At 32.5% G+C, this 12,263-nt stretch overlaps 1 protein-coding gene across 2 annotated transcripts in view; it reads left to right on the top strand.

The window, feature by feature from the left end:
- LOC148615196 (uncharacterized) overlaps positions 1 to 12,263 on the top strand; it is a 47,229-nt gene that overhangs the window by 30,749 nt on the left and 4,217 nt on the right. For both annotated transcript variants that reach the window (XM_088589867.1, XM_088589868.1), the window contains 4 exons: positions 1,469 to 1,618; positions 3,137 to 3,280; positions 11,037 to 11,225; positions 11,913 to 12,110. In XM_088589867.1, the coding sequence (XP_088445993.1) occupies positions 1,469 to 1,618; positions 3,137 to 3,280; positions 11,037 to 11,225; positions 11,913 to 12,110 (681 nt within the window). The remainder of the gene's footprint in view (positions 1 to 1,468; positions 1,619 to 3,136; positions 3,281 to 11,036; positions 11,226 to 11,912; positions 12,111 to 12,263) is intronic.

Raw genomic sequence — 12,263 nt, 5'->3', positions numbered from 1 at the left:
TTTTTGTTGCCATTGGTATCTATGCTGAAAACCATAAAAAATTGAATGAAACTTTCAGTTGACAATGACCTTTACAGCTAGGCCAGAATTCCATTACTGTTAGAAGTTGGTAAAACTCCAGTTGGAGTTATTGTTCTTAATTTTTCAATTTTCACTTGATATGCACAGAAAAAATTGTACCATATGTTTTCATATGTTTTTAAACATATGAAAACATATGTTTAGGACCAGTATGGTAAAATATGTTTCTGTGCTTTTAAAACATGAAATCATATGAAAACCATACTCTGTTCAAGTGTGAAATTCTATTGAAAGCATGTAAATATCATATGCCTTTTATTTAATTGTTTTTCATGAATTACATGTAGTTGTAAGTCAGAAACAGGTTTTTCATATGTTTTCATGGTGGTCCTAAACATATGAAAAACATATGGTAAACATGTGTTGCAATTTTTCCTAAGTAAATTGGCAATCAAAACAGGACAATGGGAAACAGAGATTATCCACATACACAATGTAGACATGAATACATCTAGGCTTATTGTCTTTCTTGGAGTAAAATTTTAGTAGTGATAGCTTTTGCCTCTGATAATTGTCTCAGATGTGTGGGTTAGGCATTCAGTTGAAGGGTGTTTCCACGAAGTCAATTCATTGTCAATGGAAGGCTGTTTCTTTCAAATACTTTGTTTGCTACCGGGCAGAATGATATGATATATGATTCGTACTATTCTTATTAGGTATGAATATTAGATTCAATTCTCAGAAGAAAAGGCTTGTTGAAAAAACCACTTGTGATAGCTTGTTCTAGACTTAATGATTGAGGAAGTGGGAAGATGTCACTGCTTACATTGTCTGAGTATAGCAGCTGTGATATAACTATTTTGATGGATCCGCTGGCACTAAAATCTCTTTAGATGATCTGAGATTGTACAATTGTTTACTATTGTTACTAATTACAAACAAATAAAGAAGATGAGTAGCTTCTGTTTGGATATCTATTGGTTTATGGTATTAGCTAATTTAAGGTGATTACTGTTTGATGTACAAGTGGAATTCTTATGATTTTGGCTCAGTGATACAGAGTTGTCTAATTATCTGTCATTCGTTAACAGTAATTAATAAGTTGGCAGACATTAAAATCAGGATTGGATTTTTGGAATGGAATGTATTGAACTTATTCTGTGCCATACCAAGTTGTCTCATTTTACACTAAGTTCCCATCTGAAACTTAGAAGTTTTAAGAGGCTGTTAGACTTATGTCCTTTTGGTTACCATGGTTACTAGGTTGTTTAAATTTCATATTGTTACCATCTGAGTTAGTAGATTTGGAAGAAAAACAAAATAACATGATTTCTGATTTATTTGTCTCACTTCCTACTTTACACTGAAATGAAAAAAAAAATCAATATGGATCCAAGTTATTTATCAAAGACAATCTTCTGACTTTGTGTTTGTTTGTATTTTGTAGGTGATTTTCAGAATGTAACAGTATGTGAAAATGATCAGCTAAATATTCGCTGCGATCAGAAGTCTCGGAGAATTGCAATATACTCTGTGTTGTTTGGAAGAGCAACAACTAATACACCAAAGTGCTTAAAGAATGGTTATGGCTATGCAGGTATGTATTGTGGTTAATAACTAACTGACACACCATCAATTTTCTAAGAATGTACATGTACATGTACTTTGAAAACACTTCCTTGTTTTGAGTATAAGTGAAGACAAAAAGGGTTAGTACTATGAAATTTCATTCAGACTAACAAAGTCTTAACACTTACAAGGTATCTACAGATTTTTTTGACAAAATTTGAACAATTATCAGGTGAAGCATTGTAAAATCTGATGTAACTTGAAGATTTAACACTGATATGGCTTATTCATTGTGTATCGCTATAGGTCACTATAGAAAAGTTCAGGATCCTAACAAATCTTGAGTAGTATTTAGCTCTCAACACAGAACCGTTATTAAAAGGTACTACACAGCAGTTATGTACTGTATACATAACTTGCAATAGATTTTAAATTTTCAGCAGAAATTAAGCTGGGTGTTAAGTTGGATACCACTGTTTACAAACACTGTCATAAATATTATTCATATCAGTATTGCATAACATTAAAACTATTTATCTGTATATTATCTCACAGCCTTTCAGTTTATATCAATAGTTATCTAATGATTATGTTAGAGTGATTGACAGTTTGGGATTTTAAATGTTAAATTCTATCAATAAAGGTTAAATAGGTTATCATTTTTTAGAAATAATAATACTGTTAAGAGGTTATTTAGATGCCTGAACTGTATGTGTTTATATTGACGGCCAAAACGACACCTTAGGAATAATTTAATGTGCATGACATGTCTTCATAGTTTTCTTAATCACATTTAAAATGATGATGAATTAACAATTAATTAATTGACCTACTATAACTTAACAAATGTTTTCTTCACTTAGGGTAATAACCCATTTATCAAGTCTTGTTAAAGTTGTTGATGGAAGGAGAATTTATTATGATCTCTGACTATTCCATCATGTTGATATAGCCTATCTTCAGGGAATATTGCCAACCATGCTGATGTCCTTGAAACAGAGAGACAAACAATCTCTTTATTGTCTGTCTTGCAGCATCTTTTAACTACATGAAGGAAAAAAATCTAAGTAATGAAAACATAGAACAAGATAAATGTAATACCTGCCATTATCTGGTATAAACCAACATTCATTATCATCTATTTCATAATATATAACAAGTGACTATTATATTGACTAGTACAGTTGTTGAAATAGACCTCATGAAATGCATGTGAAATGACCATCAATGAAATTTGCAGGAATTAACATAAAAAAATTCTGTGATTTTAAAGTGAAATTTACTTCTCATGCCCTATATTCATATGAAAATTTCACTTGGAATTCATGTGAAGGGTGAATTCACACAAGTTCCATGTGAACACTGTCACCAAATATATTGCCTGATTTATGTGAAATTGACACATCATTGAATTCAAAAGTACCCTAAAATGAAAAGTGCTACTGGTTCAAAAGACTGATTCAACAGAGTTACAGAAAATCTTTGCTTAAAACTGTGGCAGTCCTTTTGAGTTGTAATATTTATAGGTCTTATTCATGTATTTCAGACTGTAAGTCCTCAACGGCAACAGAAGAAGTAATGAAGAGATGTCATGGACGTAACCACTGTGTGATAGAAGCTGAGGAATATGTGTTTGGAAATCCATGTCCTCCTGGTGTACAAAAATATCTCTCAATATCCTATACATGTGGTAGGTACCATATTCATGTATTCATACAAAACTGTCCCTCCTTATTTAATGAAGTTATGCAGAAACCAAAAAACAATACCGTAAGTAAGTATCAATTTTGGTGGTTTTGGCAAAATTTGAAAATTTTTCAAGGTCATGGATTTTATTTGAATGTTGATGTGTGTAAATATATCCCTTGTTAGAAATAAAGATGTGGCTTGACCTAGCTAAACATACCATGAATAATGGTACTCCATGAACAACATCACAGTAAAACTTCTCCAAATCTCAGAAGAAAAATCCTTGAAATTATACTAACATTAGCTGGGATCATGAAATGTAGGTTCATTGAAAGTGTACTCAACTTTATTTTTCAAGCTTGCATGTTTTGGTATTTACTTTATTTATTTTGTGTTTAGAAGGAGATATGGGTTGTAATTACAAGTTGACAAGGGCAAAGTGACATTAAAGTAAACACCACAAAATTCATGGACTCAACATGCAGTAAACATAATAATTATAGCAGACAATAAATATGCTTTAAAGGATCCCATGAAATTATGGGAGCTGATTCAATTACAAAACATCTCACTATTGAATTATTGTTCAGTTATGTGGAATCACCCTCATTAAGTCAGAAAGTTCTCCATTGATATAATTCAAAAATCAGTAGCATGCTTACATGATATTTGTTTTCAGGTTAAATTCCAGACTTTTTATAAGTCTACCATTAGTCCTTAAAAAAGGGCCATATTACACAGGCAGATTTATTTCAGGTGATTTTCATGTGAATTTCACATGATTTTCACCTGAATTGAGCAAATTAACTAAGTGACAGAGTTCACGTGAAGTTTGGGTGAATGGAGCCTTCACATGAAATTCGTGTTTAGTGAATTTCTCATGAAAATCATGTTAATTTCATGTGAATTTCACATGAATTTCATGTGAAGCTTGATTAACATGAATTTCACGTGAAAAATATTTGCCTGTGTAAGAATGTAGTTGAGTTCATACAGACCTTTCTTTCAAAATTACATGTTACATTTAAATTGACTTAAAAAAAAGCAGAACTGTTTTATGAATAACCAAATTAAAGCCGAACAGGGAACATAAAACATGAACTGACACATCAGCTGATACTGTGATTACCAAATGCTTTGTACATGGGTCGGTATAAATAAATTCTGATCACATAAAAAGTAAGACGGCCTTCATTTGTGATTCAAATTATGTTTCATTGAAATTCTTATTGCCTAGGCTTACTGGTGATGTATGGGAAATTCCTGGTATAGGGACGTTCCAGGATCTTATCTAAATTTATCGTACATCTAATGATAATTTTGTTTGGTTAAACTTATTAAAATTTGAAATGATTCATGCACCCCAGTCTCTTGGTACTTTTTTATTTAGGACATTTAAATTTTATTTAGGTACAGAAGTGTGACTTAAGTAGCCAGAATTTCATTGTTGTTATAAATGTTTCTGCACATACATTATGTATGAGAACAGAAATAAAGTGAAGGCCTGAATATAGTCAGCAACTCAAATAAATAACAAAACTTGCTTGTAAAGTTCACATAAGGTCTCCTGTTGTTGAAAAGCACTGAATAACTCTTTACAAGAATGAGAAATAGTCATGTTTAATTATAGATTATATACAAATTATATATAAACTAAAAAAAGATAAGTGTTTTTGTACCAATGAAGAATTATCCAGCAATAAAACATTTCCTCTTTCCTTCAATGAAACCTTTACCCAATTAGTTCCCTATACGCCTTCAAAGGAACCCCAACCAGTTAGTGATTACAAATATTCCCAATACACTTCAAAGGAACCCTTACCCAGTTAGTTATTACAAATATTCCCTCTATACCCTCAAAGACATTATATACTTTAGCAATCTTGGAAAGAATTTCTAATGTCTCAATGATTCATGAGGATAATCTTGAAGAAAAGTACATTAATATGCATTGTAAATTTATGTAAATTATGGCAAATGCATTATGTTTTTGTAGTGTATCATAAAAGTACAGATATAATTATATTCTCTTTATGGCATTTTTAAGACATATGCCTTAACTACTGTTTTTTTTTCTATATACCTTTAAAGAAAAAAAAGACATAGAGATAGACCTTTACAAACTCTGGATTCTTATTGATGTCAGAAACATTTAGCCTTTGTAATTTTGATTTGTAACATCTGGTATGAAATATATGTATCTAAACAAAACTTTTGACATTTCTAAGGCAAAAAATGCGGATTGTTAATTAACAGATGATAGATGCACATATTTTATAATGCTACAACTAATTCACTGAAACTTTAATACTTTACTTAAGGCTATGTGAATGAATCAGGAGCAGATTCAGGTGGGGCCTGGGGGGGGGGGGCCCTTAAATTTGCAAACATGGGTTGTCAAGGATAGATTTAGGCGGTTTTAGGTTGTAACTTTGAAAGATGTCTACATTGCACCACTCTAGAAGAATATTTCAAAAATTTAACTTCAAAACATTTTTCGCCAAAATTTTAACTGTGCACCCTCCTAATCTAAAATCCTCCATACACCCCTGTGAATACATAACTAACATTTCATAGTATTACAGTCTCCTTATTTATCAACATGATGTATTGATTTGTTAAAACCAAATTGTATGCTATCATAATCTTTTGGTTCAAATGTTGATTCTACTAGGGTAAGGCACTGTGGTAAAGAACAATAACTGGTATGGCCATTCTCTGCAAAAACCATTGTAAGAAATAGTCTAGCAAATGTCTTGTTACAAAAATCTGTAAGATTCACTATTTAAATGTAAGGACGTCTTTTTTTATCCACTTTGAGTGATATAGTAATTACCAACATGTAATCATTTGCATGCACTAAGTGTACAAAGTCCTATAAAGATAAACTAATTTAACACATTATGTTTAGAAAGTTTTCCACCTACACATGTGATTGGAACCATCTGGTGTTTATAAATCAGCAGGACACTTGACATTACACTGGCAAAAAATATGTTCATTTTTATTTTTTTTTCTTTAATAACCTGCAGATTAATGCACATAATCTGTCACATTATGGCAGATCCATTTGACTTTCTCCATATTGTCAGTTTTTTGTTTTGTTTTTGTTAAAGGGATATATTCCATTTAATGATAGCGAAAGGAAGGGGTTTCAGGCTACTACTGCTCCAGTTTTTCCCTTATGTGCATGAAATTAACAAATTTTTTAAACAAAAATGGGAGCTCAAACACTGAAATCCCTTAAGACAGTAGTTGTGCATATTATCAGGAAATTACAATCCACTAATTTTTGTAGGAGTTATGCCCCTTGGAAGTTAGAAATTGCCAAAAATCCTCATTAATTACCTTGTCAGCAGAACTCCTCTGAAACTGTGGAACTGAATTTTACGAAACATGGCTTGTAGCAAGAACATCATATTTAACTGTGCATTTCACCAGGAAGCTTTGATCCTCTACTTTTTGCAAAAGTTATCCCCCTTTGATCTGAGAAATTTGCCAAAAATCCTCATTAATTAACAGGCCTGCAGCAGCGCTAAGCTTGTCGTAAAAGGCGACTGAATAGTGCTTAGAATCCTAGCCAGGGGCTAAGGCATTCTGCCCACAGAGCAACTGGGATGTGTGCCCCAGGTGGTGGAATGGGGTACCCCTGGTGTGTTACATGCTGGGGTTGTTAGGCTATAATACAGAAAACCTCACGGCAAACCATAGTAGTGCACCGTGTTGGGAAAGATGCCACATTCCTCGCACGTTAGAGAACCCTACTGTGGTATTTTCCCGGAGTAGGAACCATAGGGCTCCGCCACAGGAGGCTAAATTGCCCGACCCTACCCACCTCTCCCTATTTCCAGTGGCAATAAAAATTTGTCAACCCCATTGTCCTTGTGTCCCATCCCTTTTTCATTTCATCATCATTTCATGTTCATTTTATCACAATTTCATGTGCATCGTCTGAATATAGCTGAAATATTGCTGCTCAGACGTTACACCCCAACAAACAAACAAACAAACTGAAACTTTAGAACCAAATTTTACAAAACATGGTATGTAGCAAGAACATCATATTTAATTGAGCATTGAACCAGGAAATTTTGATCCATTACTTTTTGTAGAAGTTTTGTTCCTTTGAACTGGGAAATTTGCCAAAAATCCTTATTAATTACCTTCTCAACACAACTCCTCTGAAACTACTAAACCAAATTTTATGAAACATGGTACGTTGGAGGAACATCACTGGGAAATTTTGATCCACTAATTTTTGTAGAAGTTTTGCCCCTTTGAACTTAGAGATTTGTCAAAAATCCTCATAAATTACCTTAACAGCCTTTAAAACTATTGAACCAAATTTAACGAAATATTAAGAACATCGTGCATATTACCAGGAAATTTTGATCCCCCAATTCTTGTAGTTGTGGCCCTTTGAACTTAGATTAGTTAGTTATGTATTCACAGGGGTGTATGCAGGATTTTAGATTAGGAGGGTGCACAGTTAAAATTTGCCAAAAATCCTCATTAATTACCTTATCAGTGGAACTCTTCTGAAACTATTGAACCAAATTATATGAAACATGGTATACAGTAAGAACATTATATGTAGCTGTGCGGATTAGCAGGAAAGTTTTATGCCCCTTTGAACTGAGAAATTTGTGTGCCATTTGAACTTAGTACTTTGTCAAAAATTCTCATAATTACCTTGTCAGTTCAAATTCTCTGAATTAGTCAGAATAACTTTTCTGCAGCCTCTCAACTGAATTTTATGAAGCTGTTCTGTGGACATGATGGACACTGCAAGTGGATTCAGTCTGCAGGATGAGGGAGACATATGTTTCTGCAGACAAAAGCAAACATTAATTTCATTATATAGTTCTTTGGAGGTAATATTAGCAATATTTACTGATAAAAATGATATTTTAACAATTTTTAAGCAGCAAGAAGTGCTTACAACATCAATGAGAGGTTGAACTGACAATGTCATTCCTGTATGCTCCCTGTAATTAAGGTTTTGAATATTAGGTCTTATTAGATAAAATTCTATTGCAAATGTCTTTAAAGTTCTATAACCACTTTCATTCTGGTAAGAATCATATGCCATGTCAAACATTTAATTACAATCCAAGTTCTGAGCTGAATCATTTTGTATTCATATTGACACCAACTGTTTAGAGTTTGCAGTGGTATCAAGCTTGACTTATGAAGCATTATATTGGTAACTGTAAACATATGAGAGCCAAGTGACGCATTCAGCTTCTTGTTACAAGTTATGTATAATATTGGTCCTATTAAAGCATTGTCCTTTTATGTGTAGAATTTGAAAGGAGATTGTTTCAGTAAATCTGCTGTAAGAAAAATAAGGTTTTGTTTTTATCTCTGATATAAACTAACATCAGACAAACTACATATGCTTTAATATTCTTTAATGTTATACAAAAGCTTCAGTCTTTCGAGAGTTTTCACCACAGATTGACCCTAAGTAAGAGATCTACAATGTGTGTGTCCCTGTCCCCAGGCTTCCACCTCGCATCAGGGCTGGAAAATCCCATTTAGATTCTACCTTTAATTTTATTAGTTCTCATTCAAGTCTACCTTTTGATGGAATTAGAAGTGTGTATGTAATTGAAATGTATTTTAAAATCAGATAAGTAATGAGGTATGTTTCAGATGGGGTAACAAGCTCAGTGATTGAACATTTTTTTTTTTGAACTTGTTTTTTTTTAACCTTTAAAAGAAAAGACCACCTGGTGTGAAATGACAGGTATAAAGTGACTTGAGATCAAATTTGTTTGACAAATAGTATTTCTAAGATGTATTTCAGCAATATAGCTTTGTACTCATTCATTGTTGGTTTAAATTCTTATGAAAAAATGACAAAAAACAGGAAGACGCTCCAAGGACAAGGTCTTAATTAGAGGTGTAGTGTAACTATGATTTATCATTTAATGTACGATATATGACACAAGGATGCCATTTATAATGGTGCCAAATATCACAAGCTTAGGCAAAGAATTTTAAGGGATTTTTTTTGTCTTATTTATGAATATGTTTTTGTCTAAGTAGGGATATTTTGATCTTGTTTATCTAGCCTGGTATTTGTAGGGACTTTTGTAATACATGTACATGTATTAATGGATTCAATATTTGTTATTGTGAAAAGTTTCTTTGATTTATGGGCTGTTTGATGTATGGATTTCTTTTTACCATAATCTTACATGTCAATATTAAGGCAGCATTTTGTTTGAAACAAAGTTTAGTTTTTCTGTTCAGATCTCCTACTGGGGATACCATACTTTACATGTACTTTTGATTCAATATATATTCTTTAATTATACACCTGTATTATATACAAACCTGATTTTTGTCCACTTTAAAGTGCAATCACACTTTTCCCAATATAGATTTTACCCATATTTTTTTACTGTACATTTACTTCGTGTACATGTAATACCCAAATCTGTTTTGTTTGATTGCATGGTAATCCCTAAACTAATGACTATTTGACTGTGATAATTTTGAAAAAAAAATCAATATCTGGTTACTTTTCAAAAATATGACAGATAGTATATAATTCACATATATTTATTGGTGTTGTTATATTATCCAGATATTAGTTTCATACCTTATTATTTCATACTTCTTGTAAAATTTGATTTTGTTAATAATCTGGTAGTTTTTTTTTTGTTTTTGTTTTTTCTTCAGATTAACACGTTTCCTTGTTCAATGTAATTATCTTACTATACCCGCCACTTGCAAAGTGTGGGTATATAGTGATGGGGGTCAGTCCTTCTGTCCGCACTCCCTTTCCGTTACACAGAGGGGTACCCATTTCATATCTGTTACTCCTCCTACACCACTGAATGGAATTTAATGAAACTTTTATAGAGCCTTTATATTATATGTTCCCGTTGTGCACCTCCAGGGCCTATTGTTTTACCCTCATCCATCGATCCTGCAGGTTGATACATAATAACTCAAAAAAGCTTGTACAAATTGAATTGAAACTTCAAGAAAGTGTATACAGTTTGTACATCCCTTGTGGAAAAATCCTTTATTTTGAAAAATTTTAATTGTTTAGTTTTTGAGTTAGTGTAAGTTATTCATAACAGGGGGTTCAAGTTCTTAATAACTGAAAAACACTTCCAACAATTAAAATAAAACTATGGGGAAGTTTATATATCCTGAGTGAGAAGCTCCCTATAACTTCATTTTAAAAATTCCAATTTTTCATTTGAAAACATATACGGCAACTTGTGTGATTACATATTCCCATTGTGTACCTCCTATTTTAGAGTTTGATCCAAACCAATTTGGGGGTTTCACATAGCAACATTTGTGAATATGGGGACATGAAGTTCTTATCTCTTATATGTAACTCCTACTACACCTCTGAATGGAATTGTAACATGAAACAGAATAACAGAATCCTAATATAGTACTAAATATGTCCATCTTTTATTTAAGATTGTGTTCTGAAGTTTTTTTAGGTCTCACATCAGTAAACATTAAATGTATAATTCTCTGACATTGGGGATACTCCATATCTTATCCCTAACCCCTTCTTCTACACAACTGAATTTAATTTAATAAAACTTTCAGAGAGTCTTTATTACATATTGCCATTGTGCACCCTCTATCATAGATCTTGGTCTAAATCAATTTGGAGGTCAAAAGATGCATGTTATCAAGTAGGGGAGTTGGGGTATCAATTTACTGAGCATTACTAACAATTCTTTTAGTTTTAATTTGGTCTTATTTCATTGTAGTGCCAAAGAAGATTTTAAAAGATAGACTGAGACACCATGGGAAGAATGGATTTCATAGAAAAAAGAAACGGAAGAAAAAGCCTGACAAGGAAGAGACAAGTTCTATCATTCCACTATTAACTTCTTCTGCTGTATATAAAGTGCTAAACACTCCTTCTCCAGTAGATAATAGTAACATGTATCCTGCTGGTAGGTCTATCACATTTGGCTAATTTATCAAAAAAGTAAATTTTTCTGAATTTTTTACAATGAAAATGATTTACTTTTGTCCTTGTTCAAAACAAGATGAGAATGAACAAAGGTGATTTGTTTTTACAAAATTCTGAAGTTCCAGAATTATTGTTTGATGTTTGTGTAGGGAGACAATCAAACTTGATGTTTTACATGTTAAAATGTGATAAACAACATCTACTGAATTTCTCAATGAAATTTATAGGAAGGTTAGGCATCATATGTAGATGTGCAGAAAGGTAGATAAATTTTGTGCAATATTATCCAACTGATCAATCTAATTGAAAGCCAAACTCGCAGCTCCAGTTTTCTGTTATGTCATGTATGAGATAACAGAAAACTGGGAGCTTAAAGAGATCAGCTTTTAATTAGAATGACAACTGATGGGATTAAAAAGGTAAAAATTAGATTGAAGCAGAGAGTATCCTTTTCTAAGCTTGTTCACAGTACTTCTAGAAAGCAAACTAAATTTAGGCCAGAAAAGCTGTAAAAGATGTTCAGTATATAAAATTCTTAGCAACAATCTTTTTAGATATTCTTATTTGTCATTGTAAGTTCACTGAAGTCTGGTTTTATAGATTTTTTGTTTTCGGTTGTTTCCTATGATAGAACCCTTAAAAGAATTGTTTGAACATGCATTTTCAGATGATGCCAAGCAGGACTTGGTCAGGAAAGGAGAACTACAAGAAAATCCAGACAAATCATCTAAAGGGGAGGTAACTAAGGAGAAATCCAACAATTCCACAGTGCTATGTGTAAATACTACGTCAAAAGTTAGTCAGGGAAAAGATGGTGCTATCGGGTTGGTTGTTGACTGGTTCAACTCTTTTTATTTTCTTTCTCGTAAGTAACTTTGAAACTGTGTTACTTGAAGTTCATATTTGAGGAGTATTATGTTTGTAGCATATCTGTTAACCCTCCCTCTGTGGAAGGGAGATTCCCTCTTTTTGTGTCAATCTCCCTCTTTGAAAAAGTCTCCTACATGAGACACAAATC

This window comes from Perna viridis, chromosome 6 (genome assembly GCF_037379345.1).
Source record: "Perna viridis isolate PV_CMFRI_1.1 ecotype Kerala chromosome 6, ASM3737934v1, whole genome shotgun sequence".
Lineage (NCBI taxonomy): Eukaryota > Metazoa > Mollusca > Bivalvia > Mytilida > Mytilidae > Perna > Perna viridis.
The sequence above is the reverse complement of the archived record's forward strand: the minus strand, read 5'-3'. Positions and strand labels throughout refer to the sequence as shown.